The 20133-nt window shown below is 36.0% G+C and overlaps 1 protein-coding gene across 1 annotated transcript in view; it reads left to right on the top strand.

The window, feature by feature from the left end:
* The window catches only part of MAP9 (microtubule associated protein 9), a 35908-nt gene that overhangs the window by 8872 nt on the left and 6903 nt on the right, over positions 1 to 20133 (top strand). Inside the window, exons 5-13 of the mRNA XM_059173748.1 lie at positions 835 to 1064; positions 8351 to 8444; positions 9914 to 10152; positions 12152 to 12222; positions 13249 to 13417; positions 14348 to 14437; positions 16086 to 16247; positions 16379 to 16524; positions 16715 to 16847. Of these exons, the coding sequence (XP_059029731.1) occupies positions 835 to 1064; positions 8351 to 8444; positions 9914 to 10152; positions 12152 to 12222; positions 13249 to 13417; positions 14348 to 14437; positions 16086 to 16247; positions 16379 to 16524; positions 16715 to 16847 (1334 nt within the window). The remainder of the gene's footprint in view (positions 1 to 834; positions 1065 to 8350; positions 8445 to 9913; positions 10153 to 12151; positions 12223 to 13248; positions 13418 to 14347; positions 14438 to 16085; positions 16248 to 16378; positions 16525 to 16714; positions 16848 to 20133) is intronic.

The following is a 20133-nucleotide window of genomic DNA, read 5'->3' as shown; positions in this document are numbered from 1 at the left end:
GGGAAACACTGGTAGAACAGTGAAGAAATGAATATGCTTAACAGGTAAAATTTGGGCAAAAAGTTTATGTAAAAACTTTCTTATATTTTGAGGGCTGGACATACACCAGCCCTAGATTGTTGTTTTAAACTTGGAAGTAATGGAAATAGTCACTGAGAAATTTGTAATAACTGCAGAAAAGTTTTATGGGCAAAAAGCAGCAGCTCATAAATGTTCTTCATTCCTCTGTCCAGGGAGAGCGAACACTTCTGCCCCAAGTACCGACATCATCTTCGAACTTGTAACAGAACTTACCTTTCTCTTAGAATTTCTGTTGTTTAGAACCACCTCCCCTCCCAATCTGTAAAACCCTGGACAGGGCCATGGTCACTGTCTTGACTATCAAGTCTGGGAATGTGACTAATCTGTATGCGGCCTAGCCAGAGATACTGGCTGAAGGCTCATAGATGAGCCCCCTCCTGTTAAGAGAGGCAGAGAGGCAGAAACTGGGGCATAGTTGGTGTGTTTTTTTTTGTTTGTTTTTTTTGTTTTTTTAATTTTTTGCATGCTAGGAGAGTTCATAAAATTGAAGCGTTAACTTTTCACAAAACATAAGTATGCTAGTTCCTTCCAGGATGGCAACTACTTTTAATAAAGAAAATTTGGTCGTGAGCTGTTGCTTATTTGTGCTTCTGGGAGCTCTGTGTAGAGAAGGGTTGTGGGCTGCTTCTGGCTCTCCAGGACAGAGAGCCACGGTACGCAGGCACAGGAAGGAAGTGGGGCGGCGAAGTGTGGTAGATGAAGTCATGGGCACTGTTCGGTATGCTCACCTTAAAACGGTTTATTTTTCAACAGAAAATGGCAGCAGTCTTGAAGCAGACAAGCACTTTAAGCCTTTACCTCGTCCACGGAGCATGTTGAAAAAACACAGCCACAGCGAGGAGAAAGATGGGCTAGGCAAAGATGAGACCACTGCCCTCCATGAAGAATTAGAAGCACATTCTGCACCCTCCCCCTTTCCAAAACTAAGTGACAGACAACTAGAAGCTATGAAAAAATTGTTCTCCGAAACCCTCGATCCTGAGGTTAGCACTACTGTTGAATTGCTGGCTTGTGCTCTTGAACTGAGGTCTTTGCAGCTAATTATGGAAAAGAGAATATTTGTGTGCATGCATGTGCATGTGTGTGGATGTTTGTGTGTGTCATACATGTTTTCTTCAGCAGTTGATAGGGAAATCTAAAGTGTTTTTTTTTTAATATACAGTATTCCACTGAGTCTAAAACTTCACCAACTCTAAGATATAACAAAGATGTAGCATTATTTTATGTACTGCTAAGAAAGGAGAAAACTATAGACACCAGTAATTATAAAATGAATCATCCAATTGCAGAGAAAGTAAAATGTGAAAAAAAAGTTGCCCTTTTGAATCTGTGTGATACTATCTTTCATCGTAAGAATTTATAGGTTTATTCACATACCTTTTTTTTTTAAAAGATTTTATATATTTATTTGTCAGAGAGAGAGAAAGAGCACAAACAGGCAGAGTGGCAGGCAGGCAAAGAGAGAAGCAAGCTCCCTGCTGAGCAAGAATCCCAAAGCGGGACTCGATTCCAGGACCCTGGGATCATGAACTGAGCCAAAGGCAGCCGCTTAACTGACTGAACCACCCAAGTGTCCCATATTCACATATCTTTGAATTATATTATTTATGGCTAAGGATAATATTGCCAATGTCATTTTATTTATTTGGTTTTATTCACTCAACAAAGGTATATTGAATGATCATGGCATTGTCCTATATTTTGGGGATCTGCCAGAATGGGAGTAAATGTGACCCTTTGGGATTTCATCAGGGAGTTTACTATGTATTGTTATTAGGAGAGAATACTGGACCTTCCCTCTTTACATTGCACTGTCCCTAGTGAACTGCCACCTAACATTTAGAATGGGAAGAACACTCTGTCTCCATAATCTGCTTGAGCAAACTGGGGAAAAGGAATGGAGTGGTACCTGACTAAGCTTCTTTCTTTTTCTCCTCACTCCTCTGCTGTAGTGATGTGTGTAAAGATCTGGTCCCTGGAAGGTGGTACAGAGGGAAACTGGGGGTAACTCCTGTGTGTTATGACTAAATAAATAAACCTTTCCAGTTCAGACAAGGAAGTATGAGCACGGTAGACAACAGGTTCAAATCTGGTTTCGTAGTTTAGCTTTGCCAGTAAAGCTGACAATTTGATATAAATCTTTCTGACCTCGATGTGCCCTTTCCTAATTTGTTCTGAAAAATTCAAGAAAAGAAAAAGAGGTGTTCTCAAACCCAGTCATTTTATATTTAATAAAATGATCTGTTCAAGCAGATTTCGTGTTAGTTTACTGTAGCTGCTATAACAAGCTGCCACAAACTCCAGACAGAAGCCTCCAGTCTGGAGGCTAGAAGTCCAATGGGCGGTGCCATGTTCTCTCTGAAGCTTCTAGAGAAGAATCCTTCCTTGCTTCTTCTGTTGGTTACCAGCAGTCTTTGGTGCTCTTTGGCTTGTAGCAGCATCACATCCTTCCTTTGCTCCATCATGACGTGGCCTTCTCTTCCCTGTGTCTCAGTGTCTCCCTCTCTTTTCTCTACAAAAAGGCACCAGTCATTGGATTTAGGGCCCACCTATTCCAGTATGTTTTCATTTTAACTACTGCCATTTGCAAACACTTTATTCTCAAATAAGATCACATTCTAAGGTTCTGGATAGACATGAATTTCAAGGGAACACTATTGAAAGTGGTACTGATGCCTCGCTTTAAATGCTCTTTGCTAACATTTCTGTATCCCTTGATTTAAGGGGGAAAAATGATATTCCTAAAGTTTTTAAAGTAACATCATATTATGACAAAATTTAATCAAATAAGACACCAATTTATAATCCCACAATCTCATAGTAACTATGTTTATCAGTTTTATTTCCTTTTAGCCTGTTTTTCTAAACTTTTTTTTTTAATCACATTTGTCGTCTTTACATAATGTTTGTATCATACTTCTTTTTTATCTCAATATTAGATCATGAAGTGTTTCTATGCTGCTGGGTGATCTAGAGACCATATTCTCCTTACTGATTATAACATAGACCATAACACAAAACTTTTATGTTATTGTGGGGTATATTGGATACTTCTATTTTCCCTTTTTTTTTTTTTTTTAAAGATTATTTATTTATTTATTTGACAGAGGTCTCAAGTAGGCAGAGAGGCAGGCAGAGAGAGAGTGGGAAGCAGGCTCCCTGCTAAGCAGAGAGCCTGGTGTGGGGCTTGATCCCAGGAAGGACCCTGAGATCATGACCTGAGCCAAAGGCAGAGGCTTAACCCACTGAGCTATCCAGGCGCCCCTGCATACTTCTATTTTCAATAATCTAAATGTTACATATTTTTCATTATAAAAATCTTCCTGTGCTCTGAATCTTCTTTAAACCCACCTTCTCAAGGATTTCCCATTTATTTTTTTGCTCAACTCTTTTCTTGCCATACGTATGACCTTTGGCCCTTTATTGGAAGAGTCAAAAATTGGTCAGTTTCCATCCACATTCAACTATGATCAGGACTTTTTAACTTTGTGTACACTCTCTCTTGATACCATGCCTCTCCTTCTACTTCCTTATCTTCCTTCAAATATCTTGAAATTTTGGATCTTGAAATGGTGACATTTGCTTTCTTACCATCCTCATCTCCCACCTTTCCTTTTTGTGTGTCTGTGTGAGAGAGAGAGAGAGAAGAGAGCAGGGGGTGTGGAGATGATACATATATATGTACAAATGTCAAACTAAGCATTCCTGGGATAAAATCTAGTTGATCATGGTAGAATATTTTATTGTGGGATTTGATTTGTTAGTGTTTTGTTAAGACTTCTACATCCATATTTACAGGGCTATTTACCTATAATTTTTTCCTTACAATGTTATTATCTGGCTTGGGTATCATACGAGTTGGGGAGTATCTCTTCCTCTTTTTTTCTAAAAGTTTGTTTGGTATGAAACCGAAAGTTTGGTATCAATTTTTTTTTCCTTAATTGAGAAAATTCACTAGTGAAATCAATGTGGAATTTTCTTTGTGAAGAGATACTTGACAGTAAATTTTATTTTTGGATACATATTTTGGTATTCAGATTCCCTGTTTCATCAATTTGGTAATTTGTGTCTATTAAGAAATTTGTCCATTTCATCTAAGATTTTGAATTTATAAATGGGAGGTTGTGACTTTTTATCCTTTTGATGACAGTGAGATTATCATAACATTCCATCTTTTATTTCTAATAAAAAGTTTATGTTTTCTGTCTTCCTTGTTAAATCCTGATAGGCATTATCCGGTTTTATTAAACTTTTCTAACTTTTCTAACCAACTTTGACTTTGTTAATTTTCACTATTGTTTGTTTCTAATTTCACTGATTTTCACTTATTATTCTTACTTGCTTTGGGTTTAATTTACTTATACCCTTAAGTTAGAAAATGGGTTCATTGCTTATAAGCCTTTTATCCTTTCTATTAAAACCATTGACAACTACAAATTTCCCTCTCTGCACTGCTTCAGGAGCACCCCATTTTTTTGATGCCTTTCACTTTCACTGTCATTTTTTTAAATATATTTTTTTACATGTATTTTCTTTTTTTAAAAAAATTTTATTTATTTATTTGACAGAGATCACAAGTAGACAGAGAGGCAGGCAGAGAGAGAGGGGAAAGCAGGCTCCCCGCTGAGCAGAGAGCCCGATGCGGGGCTTGATCCCAGGACCCTGTGATCATGACCTGGGCTGAAGGCAGAGGCTTAACCCCCTGAGCCACCCAGGTGCCCCCTTTAAATGTATTTTCTAATTTTCTTTTTGACTGGTTATTTTGTGGTGATTAGTTTTATTTTCAAATATTTGTATCTTCTCTAGATGTAATTTTGTATTGATTTTAATTTGATTTTGTTATGAGCAGAGAATATATCTTACTTGATTTCACATTTAAAAAATTTCTTTAGGTTTTTTTTAATGGCTCAGCCTAAGTGTATCTTATGAAAGTTCAATTTGCATTTATAGAGAACGTAACTTTTGCAGACATTGGGTGTAATGTTCTATAACTTCAGTTTGCTCAAGGTGGCTGGTAATGTCTCTGAAATCTTCTCCATCCTCATTGTTTTTGTGTCTAGTTGTTTTACCAAATATTGACTAAGGGGTGTTGAAATCTTCAGTTATGTTTGTGAATGTGTCTCCGCTTCCCTTTAGTTCTGTCAGTGTTTTATGACTCTGTTATTAGACACATACAAATTTATTATCATTATGTCTCAACCCTATTTACATTATGAAAAGTTTCTACCCCTGGTAATACTCCTTATCTTGCAGTTTGCTTAGTCTGATTTCTCAGCTTTCTTATTACTGGTATTTGCACGGTGTACCTTTTCCTATCATTCTCTTCAAACTATTTTTGACTTTCTTTTTTAATTTTTTATATTAACTCTTTTGTAATAATTATTTGGTATTACCTTTTTTTTATCAAGTCTGACAGTTTACTTTTTAATTCTATTCCATTTGTGAGTGTATAGTCCATTTACTTTTTTTTTTTTAAAGATTTTATTTATTTATTTGACAGAGATCACAAGTAGGCAGAGAGGCAGGCAGAGAGAGAGAGAGAGGAGGAAGCAGGCTCCCTGCAGAGCAGAGAGCCCGATGTGGGGCTCGATCCCAGGACCCTGGGATCATGACCTGAGCCGAAGGCAGAGGCCTTAACCCACAGAGCCACCCAGGTGCCCCGTCCATTTACTTTTAATTTGGGACTGATTTGTTGCTGTGGGTTTTCTGTTTATTGCATTTTATTTAGTTGATTTATTCTTCCTCTATAATGTTTTCCCTGCCTTTTTTTTTTTTTTTTTGAGAGTTAACCACATGGGTTTTAGTTTCCAATTTTGATTCCTCTTTTGCCTTTTTAGCTGTACTTATTTGTGTTATATTTTTAGTAGTTGCTCTGGATTTCAAGATGCAGCTATGAATTATCAGTCTACTTAGATACTACACTATTTCATATTTAATATAGAAATCTTGTGATAGTGTAGTACCATATATGCCCTCGTCCATCCTGCTATTGTTGTCATATTACGCTACATTTATATATGATATAATCCTCACAATTCAGTGTTACAATTTCTCTTTAAACATAATTTTTTGTCTTCCACTTTTAATAAATTAAAGGAAAAAAATAAATACAGTTTTCTTAAATTATATATAGCATTTCTGAGGATCTTTATTCCTTCCTATAAGTCTAAATTACCTTCTAGTATTATTTCCCTTCAATTTTAATAGCTTATTTCTGTTTCGCTAGTGATGGGTTCTGTAGTCTTACTTACCTAAAAAATATTTATTTCATTTTCATTTTTGAAGGATTGGTTAGCTGAATATATGCTTCGGGGCCAACAGTTCCCTTCTCATCCTCGCAACTCTTTATAGGTTTCCATTGTTCTTGGCCTGTATTATTTCTGGTGAGAAATCAGTGGTAATCATTTTGTTGCCTTCCTAAATATATCTTGTTTTGGGTTTTTTTCTGGTTGCTTTTCAAAAATTTTTTTTAATTTTGTATTATAGCATTTGACTACAGAGTAACTAGATGTGTGTGTTTTTAAAAAGTATTTACTTGGGTTTCTTTGAGTTCTCAGGATGTATAAGCTGGTACTTTCTAAGAAAATGGGAAGTTTTAAAATACTTTTTTCCTGCCATAGTTTTCTTTTCTCTTCTTTTAGTACTCAAATCTTTGGTATGTCTCATCTAATCTCTAAAATTCTGTTCATGTTTCTTCAGTCTTTATTTCCTTTGTTTTTCAGATTGAATAATTTGTATGGCTCTGTCATCAAGTTCACAGCCATGTTCTGCCATCTTGATCTGCTGTTATCTATCCAGCAAATTTCTTACCAGCAAATTTCTTATTTCAGTATTGTAGTGTCCAACTGTATAATGCCCATTGGTATTTTTATATTTCTAGTATCTAAGATCCCATCTGTGTCAGCCTCCATGCGTGCATTTCCTTTAAGTGCTTGAGCATATTTATAATGCCTACTTTAAAGGTTAATTGTAATATATGGGTCATCTCTAGGTTAGTTTCCAAGGACTATTCTTGTGATTTTTGTTTTCATGAGTATGTGCCACCATTTTCCATTTCTTTACGTATTTAACAACTTTTTGATTGAATACAGGACATTGTGAATGATTATGTTATAGAGATTCTAGATTCTGTTATGTTCCTCTGAATGGTGTTTTAGTATACGGATATTGTGGCTGAACTCAAATTCCCAACTCTGTCTCCCTTGTTGCAGATATCTGCTTAGTTCTTTCAATTTGTAACTGCTGTGATTTTATAGGATCTTTTCTGATGTCTTTTCTATGCCATGCATAGATGAGCAAAGAATTTTGAGTGAATTTTATACGAAGATTTTGGGGTTCATGCCTACTGCAGCTCTTCCTCAAACTTACTGGCTGATCTTCTAGTCCTAGACTCTATCCTCTGCTCCCTTAAGCTAGCCCAGTAAGGCTGTAACCTTGTACCACTCAAGCTGCACAGATGGGTGAACTCACTCAGACATAAAGCTACTAACTTGCTAGTCCCCTCTGCAAAGCTTTGTCTCTCGAGATAGATTCCTGTGTTTCATCCCTTTTGTCATCTTCCTAGATGGTTTCTATTTATTGCTTTTAACAAATAATTGTATTTGTACCATAAAACATTGTGGAAATAAAAAATAGAATTTATTATTTATACAACAAAGTCAAACTTCTTACAGTGTGATACCATCAACTTTTGGCTAGATTACTGTTCTCTAAAGAGATGTGTAGTTCACACACACAATTATTTCATTTCAGATATACTTTTCAGAATTTTGAGGAAGACTCAAGTGCATGAAATCTATACTATTTCTATCTAAATATTTGGTAGTAGCTGTTTACTTGGTTTTATAAATTGCTTTCATTTGCCAAATAGTAATATTTGACACCAAGGGTTTTTGCCTACTGTCTCCTTTATGCTTTCTTAGAAATAAGAATTAGAGAAAAATATATCAAATCTTCATCTCAAATATTTATGAGATCTGATTTGAGATTAAGAGTTTTGAAAATCACTGAAAACAAATATCGAGATGCTGGCTCAAGAACTAGAATAGCTCTTTAGTGATCCCTTTTAATGATCAAGCCATCAAGTCTTCCACGTAAAGCATGTTAGCCTCCATAGGCTTAATGCTTTTGGTGTTTCAACAGCAAACTCCTAATTATGATGATTTCAGACTTTTAAAATGGGCTTAATAATGCTGTTGCCCTACCACAAATCTTAAGAACTAAACCTACATTGTAAATTCTTTCTTTCTTTCTTTCTTTTTTTAAACAGGAACCATGTTTAACAAGTTTATCATCGCCATCCCTTAAAGAAAGTCTTGGAGATTCCTTTTCACCAGGATCTGGAGGAAAAGCATCCATAAAAGGTGGTTGTATCAGATTATTACATCTTAGTTTATGTGTGAACTCTATACTGCTTAGAATCCTATTTGTAAAAGAAAGAATACATAGTTATAGGAATGACAGGTTTGTATTTGCCTCAAATTGTGCTATTTACTAACCATGTGATTTTAGATGCAGAATTAGACACAGTTCCAAGAGTAAAGCAACTAATCTCTCTGACCCTGTATAATGATCTTATAATGGGGATCATAAGAGCAACCCACCCCACACAGTGGCCATCAGAACTAAATGGGTTAATGATACATGTAAAGCACTGAGAACAGTGTCATGGTAAGCATGCAGATAGTGTGAGGGGTAATGTATGTCTTTCCCTAGTCCTATGACTTAGAGCTTCATGAGAGCTAAAAAGGCATCACTGTTTCTAGGACCGAGATGTGTAACATTTATTAAGTGCTTGCTGTGTAGTATAGTTTTTGTCATTTTACAGATGAGAAAAACTGAAGTGCAGAGATATTGAGAAACATACCCAAGGTCAGTAACGGAGCTGTAATTTGAATCTTTGGCTCCATAGTCGTTCTTTTAACTGAACGCATTGATTAGCAGCTCTAAAGAATCCACTGATGGTACTTGGAGTCATGAGTGCTCTCCAGATGAACAGGTCTAACTCTATTACAAAATTATCTTAACTCCTGCTTACTGCAAAGCAGGTTTCAAAGATGGCTTTAATGAAAGCAGCAGAATTAAGACTTTGACAATAAAGAGACAAGGTTGCCAGCAGGTGGCTCCGAGTAGAGCTGAGAGTTGGTGATTGATTTCTTTCTGTTAAACGTTCCAAAGTGGGGCAGACAGAATAACAGAAGCAGTTCTGTGATAGCAAAATGGGATCTTCTCATGCCAGAGCCTGAGACTGTCCTTTGGAGCATGGAAAGGATAAGCAACAGGCTCACCTTTAGTGCCTGTTAGTAAAGGCAAGCATCTTAACAGGGATAAAGCTGTCTGGAGGATGGCTTTATTTGGTGTGATGACTCTTCTAAAAGTGCATGGGTTCTTGGTTCCCCTGCACCTATACAAGTTTACAGCTGTACTGATTGTGCCTCTGGTAACGTAGAGATGTGTGCCTCCAGCTTACATAGCCTCTTGTTCCAGCTAAGAAGGCCAAACTTTGAATAGAATAGATATTGCCAGCCTACTTACTTGGTTTATCATCAACAGGAGCTTTTGGTGTGTCTTTTGCTTTAGGATAGTTATTCCATTTTTTTACTCCTATATTTTTTTCTAAGTGTTAGGTATGTCAGGTGTTTTTGTAGATTGAGTAGCCATTTTCTCTTTCATAGATCACTGGAGAAAAGTTTACTCAGGTTGAATACAGTAGCTCTCCTTTATTGTATTCTGAAAGACAAAGAGTTTGTAAACACTCCTTTTAGTAGAAAGCAAATGAATCTGTCACTAGTTCGGAAGGGAGTTTCAGTTTTGTGACTCTGTCTCAAAATAGATCAGAACGAAGAACTCCCTGAAAACCACATGAGATCCAATGAAAATGAAGAGAATTCATTTTTGATAGACTTTGTCACTCCTCCAATTGAGAAATCCCAGGAAAGTCAAGTGATTACTAATGACCTTGAAGAAGAAAAGGAGAAAGCTGAACTGATGATGAATGACTTAACAGTTGATCCACCATTGGTGAAAGATCAGAGTATCTTAATATCTACTGATGCAACGGAGCCTTCAAAGGTATTTGTATGAAATTATGCCTTTTATACTACAGTTTGAAACTCAAAATAGACGCTTTAAATATTTTATCTGCCACATTATGTACTTCTGAATTGTCTGTGGAAAACTCATTTTTTGATAATGACATATTGTTAGGTAGACAATAGAGTCAGTAGAGTTTTACTTTGGTGGAGGTTTGCAGTGAATATAAAAAAGTCAGTATTTCCTTAAAAATTATCAAAGGCATATGATCATAATATACTCTTAAATATCTCAGAAATACAAACCCATAAGTGGGTAGGTTTCTATAGGTCTCCGTATTATAAAAATATAGCTATCTGGAACAACTTCCTTAGTGAAAGTTACTCTTTTAGGTATCATTTTTAAACATTTTACAAATTTTTTTTTAAGATTTCATTTATTTGACAGACAGAGATCACAAGTAGGCAGAGAGTCAGAGAGAGAGAGAGGAGGAAGCCCCGATGCGGGACTCGATCCCAGGACCCTGGGATCATGACCTGAGCTGAAGGCAGAGACTTTAACCCATTGAGCCACCCAGGTACCCCGAAACATTTTACAAATTTTAAGGAAAATCCTTACGACATGTTATCACCGTCTTGCTTACTTAAAAGGATGGACAGGATTATTATCACAAACGTTATTATTACTATTATTACCTTGAGAACCAAATGTTTGGTGTGTAGGATTACTTGTCACTATACTACAAGGTGTCAGAAAACTATAGTTTTTAAAATTTATGGTACAGTACTTTTAGTCTTTATTCCTCTTAAATTTAGTCTTTATTCCTTATAGCTATAGTTAGCTGGTAGCTATGTATACCTAATCTTGGGGAAGGTAACAGTGCTAATTGAAAACTGTGGTTGAGTAGGACTTTTATAATACAGAATATTAGTGCTAGTGCATTGTATTAAAATTTATGGAGATGGTTCATTAAACTATGTTCCAGTTATATTGTTCCTAACCACTTTCTTCAGGAAAAATCACTTATGCCAAGTTAGTGATGTGCTTACATCTGTGGTCTCACTTCAATGCTAGCACTGATCTGTCTCTGTAAAGTACAGAAGTTACTCCTTAAAAAGAAAAAGGGTATTCTGGAACTTACAGACAGGATCCTAGAAATGTCTAATAGGGGCAATTATCAATAACAACAGGGAATTTTGTATAACAAGTAAGAGTGTAACATTTCATTTGATTGAATCCTTGGCTTTATCCTTACTCTGTCCTGAGGGATCTTCCTCAAGTCTAAATCACATCACTCCCCTGCTAAGGTCTCAATTGGATTGTCATCAGAAGAATAAAATGCAAATTCCTTCCCACATCCTCAGGACCTCACACTGTTCTTCTCTGACTATATATTCATCCACTCCCGCTGCCATTTGCTGTGCACTGGTGTCGTTCACTTTCTGTTTCTCAAAACTATCAAGCTCTTTCCCTTCTTAGGCTCTTAGTACTTACTGCTTCTTTCTTCCCACAGACCTTCCTTGATGCGGGCCCCTTTTTACCCATCATTTTACTTGACACTGCTGTCAAGACCTCAGGGAGGCCAGGGGCACCTGGGTGGCTCAGTGGGTTAAGCCTCTGACTTCGGCGCAGGTCATGATCTCAGGGATCGGGCCCCGCATTAGGCTCTCTTTGCTCAGCAGAGAGCCTGCTTCCCCCTCTCTCTCTGCCTGCCTCTCTGCCTACTTGTGATCTCTGTCAAATAAATAAATAAATAAATAAAAAGAAAAAAAAAGACCTCAGGGAGGCCTTTCCTGGTCACTGTCATTAATGTAACCCCTCACCCTAGTCACACTCACTGGACCCTAGTTTATCTCCATTATGACTCACATTTGGCTTTGTGTTTCACGTCCTAAAATGTAGCATCCTTATTAGTTTCCAGTAGCTGCTGTACTTGACACATAGTAGATGCTCTAAAAACATTAATTTCCTGGCCTCTAGGCAGGTAACTATGACAGTTACAGTGAGTAATCCATCTGTGGTATTTTCTCTTTAATAGAAAACAATTGAAGATAGAAATATGAAGACTAAAAGGTCAACAAATTCTAGAGCTTCCAGTGCATCTGGCAGGTAATAAAGCTGTCGTTATCCCTTATTAATGAATGTACATTCCAATATAGCTAGTTTTAATTTAACTTCTGTAAAGTGAATTTCATTTGGTATTACTTGATTTTCTTTAAACTCTCATCTCATGAATGAATGAGTTCATTACTTCATGATAAAACTCCTGAGTTGATCATATTCTTTTATGAAAAGGAGTTGGTTAGGAGTTCTCTATGCTCTGCATTGGTCCTACGATGGAGTTTCTGTCCTGTTTTTCCTGAGACAGTACATATCAGTAATAAAGCTGAAGTCCAGCATCATACTTCTCTATTAAACACCTTTGTCCCACACATGAAAATTGTACTTAAAACCTCGAGGTTCTGTGGACTAAGTTGGTTTATTTAGATGAAAAGACTCTATATTGCTTCATTCACACTGATGATAACAAATGCCTAACTCATAAATGATAATCAGAACCTTCTCAGTCTTTTCAATTACCATAAATCAAATAAAACTAGAGTCCGCAAACTTTAACTGTAAATTGCCAGTTAGTACATGTATTGGACTCTGTAGGCTGTATGGTCTCCGTTGTAACTACTCAGTGCTGCTGGTATAGCAGGGGAATAGTTGTGGTGCAGTAAACTTAAAAAATAAATAGACGGTACCAAACTGGATCATGGGCCATATTTTCCTGCCAACCCCTGAAATAGAGGATGCTGTTCTAATTTTATATTTAGAGTTGTTTTTTGTAACAAAATGATACAAGAGACTTAAAATCTACTTTATTAATACTTTTTTTTTCCATATAACTTGAGATGTAGTCCATTTTTCTTGAAAATGTTCTAATTATAAATATCTTGAAAGAGCATCCATTTGAAGCTCTTAGTAGATGAAGAAAAAACTATCATTTTCCTATTTTATCATCACTTCCAAAGTACTTATAATTTATTAATTTACAATATAATTTCAAATATAGTAGTTGTGAATTCTAGTGAATTTTTCTTCTACCAAGTACAACTAATATTTTCTGTTGATTTATTTGGATCTTTTCAGATTAATGACCCCTGAGTTCTTAAAGAAATCTAATTCTGTAAGGAGACCTCCGTCAACAACTACCTCTTCTCACTATTTAGGGACTTTGAAAGTCTTGGACCAAAAGCCCTCACAGAAACAGAACATAGAACCTGAAAGAGCAGACAGCATAAGGGCAGCTGTTTATCAGGTAAAAAGGAAAACATATAACAAAAAATGAAGAACTGATCACGTAATAAGATTACCTGTTTACCAAGGAATAAAAAGACCCTATCATAAATGATGGCTTAATACTTAATTTATTAGGAAAGATGTTCTTTTATAATACCTGAGCAACCCAGAGTTTTTTTTGTTTTACTAGAATACTTCCTTCCAAGCTTTGCTTAACCGATCATGGTTGTTTAAGAGAATATGCCATAGCAACTTATGAAAATACTGTTAAGGTCTATACATGTTTTTATACTTTTTCTCCTTAAAATGTATATTGTTAAGAACACAAAGAGTTTTACTTTTTTCCTAAGACTTTGCATTAAGCTTATACAGAACAAGACTTGCCTGATTTTTTTCACAGTTCCCAAAGACATCCTTTTTTTTTTTTTTTTTTTGGTCTTGTTTGTTTTACAAAATAGTACACTAGTACACTTTAGAAAATTATACTTGTAAATTTTGGAGAAAACTGTTAATTTATGTAGCCATTATGTTCAATCTTCAGAGTCTGTTGTTAAAACTAAGATAAGTTTTATTTTCTTAACTCATCTTTATATATTAGAATATTATCAGAAAAAGAAAAGTGATACTAGTTTATATGGAATTTCTACATTTTGTATTTTGCTTTTTTAAAATTTCTTGGGTGCTCCTGTGGCTCAGTTGGTTAAGTGTTTGCCTTCAGCTCAGGTCATAATCGAGTCCCACAACAGGCTCCCTGCTCAGTGGGGCATCTGCTTCTCCCTCTGTCCCTCCCCCCTGCTTGTTTTCTCTCTCTCTCCCTCTCTTTCTTTCTCCCCCCACCATTCTCAAATAAATAAAAAAATAAAATTTCTATCAAATATTTCAGAAATGAGTAAGAATTCTGAATCATTTGGGAAACTGAATGTTATATACTTTTTTCTTGTTTTCACAGGAGTGGTTAGAAAAGAAAAATGTATATTTACATGAAATGCACAGAATTAAAAGGATCGAAAGTGAAAACTTAAGGATCCAAAATGAACAGGTATTCTGAAATATAGAAATGGAAAATATTCTGGGTTTTTAAGTTAATAAAATATCTCTGAGTAACATTTCTAAATCCACTGTTTTTTAAATGGCAAAATAACATGGATATAAAAGAATTGATTACTGATTTTATTTCTCTGGCACTTCATACATTTTTAGTTTGATATAAATATAACCATCTCACATGAAAACAGATATGCAAAGATTTCTGATTTTTGTATGTGTGGAATATATTTGACACTACTGATTTAGGAACTTAACTATTACTTGGACTACCTATTCACTCTTACTTAACTTTTCACTGTTAAAATTGACTTCAGTCTTACAACTTAGCCAGGAACATAAAGGATCAGCAGATATGAACCTCCATTTTTCCTCTTTTCCATCTTGAATTTTATCTATGTCCTAAAGACTAACGTCTATGGAGGGGTGCCTGGGTGGCTCAGTGGGTTAAAGCCTCTAGCTTCAGCTCAGGTCATGATCTCAGGGTCCTAGGATCGAGCCCCACACTGGGCTCTCTGCTTAGCAGGGAGCCTGCTTTCCTCTCTCTGCCTGCCTCTCTGCCTACTTGTGAGCTCTGTCTGTCAAATAAATAAATAAAATCTTAAAAAAAAAAAAAAAGACTAATGCCTTTGGGGAAAAAGAAAATACTAACGCCCATGTGAGCTCTTGACTGGTATCCTTCCCACTTACTGGAGGTGGACTCTTATTTTACTCTGATCTGTACTTCAGTCTCTACCTCTGACTCCTGCCTGGTGGTCCGCAACATGCTAAGTTCCCTCCCGACTTCTGAAATAGAAACCCTTCTCTGTGCTGTCCAGTACTAAAGGGATTCAGAAGGAAACGGGGTTCCCCAATGCCTGGTACTGATGGAGAAGCATGCAGGGGTGTGCCTGCATCCCCATCAGCAGTTCTGTGGCCTTAGATGGCTGAGCTGCAAGCCCGACACCTTCTTCTGTCATCGTCACAACTCGCTGAGGTGGCTTGTACCTTTACTTCTAAAGCGTGTTTTTTTATAAGACTTCATGTCATTTAGCATTAAGTAATAAGGCAGAGAATATAATGGAATTAGATGGAGGTAAGTCAAAGTAATAACATGCTTACCATACCCTCATCTACATTTTTCTCAGTCTGGCACCGAGTTTCAGCATCCCGGCTGTGTTCATTTTGTAACAGTTTTATGCTTTGATGTCAGTCAAAATTCAGGTTCAAAGCAAAGATCCGGGGCTTTCTGCAGGACTTGGCCAGTTGAGTTCACTCTTACTTTATAAGCCTGAAACTTTCCTGATATTTTCCTTGGAAGGAATGTTTTATTCTGAGCATTTTGCAGTAGCACTCAGGCCATTATAGTTTATTTTGATAACGTTTGTTTAGTAGGCTTCCAAAAAAGAGTTCTTTCCCATGAACAGCAGATCAATATCTGATAAACGGGTTTAGAAAAGGATATTTTAAACTGAAATGAGTAATTCCGATAACACTTTTTTTCTAAATCCACTTGTCTCAACCATTCTAAAAAAATTACCTACTCTGAACAACAAGGTCTAGAAATGACGATGATGAAGGGAATTCAACACAATCAGTATGTGTCTGTATCTGCCGCTGTCTGTCCACTGTTTATATGTCTGTCTCTTATTTTTTTGAAACAGAAAAAAGCTGCTAAGCGAGAAGAAGCATTAGCATCCTTTGAGGCCTGGAAGGCTATGAAAGAAAAGGAAGCAAAGAAAATAGCTGCCCAAAAAAGGCTTGAGGCCAAAAACAAGAAGAAAACAGAGGAAGAAAATGCCGTGAGAAAGGAAGAAGCACTGCAGGTACTCGGCGGCTTAAAGTTCTTGGTGGCATGATTTTACCTTCTCTGACTACTGGAGATTAGTGACTAGCTCTGGCTCTCCTTATTGATCATTTTCACAGTTAATAAGAAAATCACTGTGTACTTTTTCAGGCCTTTGAACGATGGAAAGAGAAAAAGATGGAATATCTTAGGGAGAAAAATAAAAAGGAGAGAGAATATGAAAGAGCGAAGAAGCAGAAAGAGGAGGAGACGATTGCTGAGAAAAGGAAAGATAACCTAACTGCTGTTGAGAAATGGTAATCCCAAATGAGAGCTATTTGATAGTTTCCAAGTGAATAACACTTTAAGGCTCTTGAAAAGATTATTTGCTTGAAATTTACTAAAACATTGCCATCTCATTATTGCAAAGCTATATTCAGGAATCTTAATTTTTTCTTATTCTATCCTCCCCTTTAACCATCCGGTGTTCTGTAATATCCTACATAGGAATGAAAAGAAGGATGCTTTTTTCAAAGAAAAGGAGAAAGAGAAAATAAATGAGAAAAGAAGAGAAGAACTGAAAAGAGCAGAGAAAAAAGATAAAGATAAGCAAGCTATTGATGAATATGAAAAATGGCTGGTAGGTATTGTCTGTTAATGCACTTGTGTCTTGTGAATGCCCTTTATTCGTGACTTTCCCATCCAGTTCTCTCTGTCTCTGCCTACTGACCATTTTTACCTGAAGCTGCCTTGTGGAATCTCTTTCTCTCCCTGTGTCCATCCTATTTTCTTTGATTTACTCATTTCTGTTGATGCTTTTACTCTTTCCTCAAGCACTCAAATGTCAAGCAGAATATTCTTCGTTATCTGCATCCTGATGCATTTACTTACCAATCACGCCTGTTCTTCCTTTGCAAAGACTATTCTGTCTAAAATCATGGAGAGCTGACAAGTGTGTTGCTGACGGTATGCCAGGCTATTTTAGGTGGGACTTGTCATGACACATAGTAATACGGGATTGAATAGTGAGAAAGTTACTCCATTTTTTAAATTCTCTTTTGATCTTTCTAATGACCTCAAGGAGAAGGTTTCATTTTGGTAATTTTTAATGAAAGAAAGTAAGTAGAAAGTGTGGGAGGAAAATGTCTAGCTGGACTTAACATTATTTTGTTTTTTGTATTTTTTGTTTGTTTTAACGTACTTATGTTTATGGTCACTTTTCATTGATGTTAAGCAAAATACCATTTTCTGGCTTAAAATATCATTATAAATATGCATGTTTATCAATATTTGGCTAAGAATGCATTCATATGAATAAGTACTTTATATATGAGTTGGTGACACATTCATCTGAGTGGTTAGCACATCCCATGTTGTAGCAACCAAACCGTGTAAAATTGCTCCGCTGGGTTTGGGATCCAGTAGGGTATCTTTCTAGTAGGAATGCTTGTCTGCCTTTTTTTTTTTTTAAATCCACATCCATCTGCTACTTAAAAATATCATCCAGGGTATTTTGTGGTTGTATTTCTCTGGTTAGGACTGAACTTGAGCAGCTTTTCATTTGTATAAGGGTCTTTTATAATTTTTTGTGGAAACTTAATTTATAGACTTTCCACATTTTTCTGTTGCTCTTTTTCTTCTTGATTTTTAGAAGCTTGTTTAAGTATTAGGGAAATCAACCCATCATTTCTGATAGGAGTTACAACTACTTTTTCCCCCATTGTTTTGTTGGTCTCTAAACTTTGCATATAGTATTTTATGCCATGAAGAACTAATTTTATTTTCTGATGTCAAACTTATCAATCTGTTAGGTTCTGATTTTCAAGCATAATTGAAAAAGCTTTCTTTATAACTTGAGGCTAAAAGAAGTACTCCCATTTTTCTTCTAATAACTTTCTAATTTTAGTATCTTGACATTTTAACATTTGATCAGCTTGTAATTTACCTTGATAATAGTAATAGTGATGATAATATGATTCTGATTTTATTTTTTCCAAATGCATTTCCTATGAAACAGACTATCTTTTACTCACTGATTTGAGGTACTGCCTTTGTTATATGATACCTTCCCAGATTTTGGGGTCAATTTCTTGACTTTCTGTCCCATTGGTCAATCTCAAATCTTATGGTACATATTCCAGCACTGTACTGTCTCATTCAGGGCTTCATATGTTTTCGTATCTGTTTTGGTTAATCTTCCTTCCTAGCATGTCTTTCAAAGTATTTCTGACTGTTACTGTTTACTTTTTCACATGAGCTTTAAAACCAACAGTAGCTAGAGAGGCATGCAGGACACCAAGCAGTCTATTTAAAGATAGGGTAAAAAGATGAATGAAGCACTTAGGAATAAACTTAAGAAATGTATAAGACCACTATGAAGAAAATTTTAGAATACTCCTGCAGGACACAAATGAAGACTTGAGAACCTGGATCCAAACTGCTCTTGGATAGAAACACTCAGTCTTATAATGATGTTATAGATGTCAGTGCTTCCTGAAGCAATTTACAAATTTAATGATTCCTAATAAGTTGGCCAACAGAATTTCTTCTTGTTTATGTGTTGATTTTAGTGCTACTTTATGCTAAGTCCATGCAGAAAAACAGTAAGGAAAAAAAGGTGATCAGAATTGGTTGGATGGTTTGAACGAAAAAGGTAGTGTTTTGTGATGGCTTCCTTAAACTCTTAAATAGTCCTTGGTTCAAGAATAATTAAAAGTCTTCTTCTATCAAGGAAGCATATACTAACTGTGCTATATCACTTAGGGCAACTAAATTGGCATGTTTTTCAGTTTTCACATACTTTTGATGATGGGAATAGAATTTTCTTAATGACCTAGTCACTGTTAGGTACATTGTGTTTTATTATAGTATTTAACCACTTTCTTATTCTAATCAGTCCTCTGGAGAACAAAAACTTATCAAAGATGAAAATAACTTGTTTTGATATGTAGTACAACCTTGACAAATATAATGCTACTTATTAAAACATCCAGTCACATTACAGATCTAGTCCTCCAACTTGCCAATTTCTTATTGCAATTTGCTTCTAGAAAGAATGGAAAAATACCCCCATATGGAAATCTAAGAATTTCAACTTTAATGTAAAGTTACATCTCAAGATATTGTTATAAAACCTGCTTTAAGTAATGAGCATTGGATGGGTTATCGTTTTAGGGGAAAGTTATAGTCAAAGATCAGTAAGACTCTCTTCTTTATGCTGGTTCCCAGATTAATGAATAGTTACCATTAATAAGGGAATGAGTAAAAAATTCACACTCCAAAAAACAGTACTCAAAAGGACTGTTTAACAAGATTCATTTAATGATTACTCCAGATAACCTTTTTGATCATCTTAATTGATATTAAGATTGATAAATAGTTGCCTGTTTCCTATTCTGACTTAGCACCTGCTTTTAAGAGCGGACTTGTTTCATGTTTTCTTCTCTCTCCCCATGTGAAATGGAATGGACAAAAAGAGCATAGTATGTGCAATCAGTTTCTGTGGACTCAGCCCCACACTGCTTTTCTGCTCCTTAGCTGGAAAGTGTGTCTCTCTCTAAGATACTACAGTGTTTATAACAGAGGCCCAGTTACAGTTTTTTGTTGTTGCTGTTTTTTTCTTAGTTAGGATTCTGAAAGGAGAATCACTCTTTGCTTTAGTAGGAATATCAGGCATGGGGCAAAATGTTAAGACAGTAAAAAGAATTTCATATCTCTTTTCATTCCCTTTGTTGTATGTGAATAATTGTATGCTTATGGAAACCTTGCATTATCGTATTCTTCTTGTGACACATCAATTCCATACACTTGCTGATGAAAGAATCATAGACACCTCATAATATACCAAGATGCTGCCCCTCCCAAGCTGTCCAGCCTGTAGAGGTGACACTATCTAAGGTTCCTGGATACTGCTGCTCTTTGAGAAA

The sequence above is a fragment of the Mustela lutreola genome, chromosome 1 (assembly GCF_030435805.1).
Source record: "Mustela lutreola isolate mMusLut2 chromosome 1, mMusLut2.pri, whole genome shotgun sequence".
Taxonomy (NCBI): domain Eukaryota; kingdom Metazoa; phylum Chordata; class Mammalia; order Carnivora; family Mustelidae; genus Mustela; species Mustela lutreola.
Note: the sequence above shows the minus strand (reverse complement) of the source record. Positions and strands in the feature narration are given on the sequence as shown.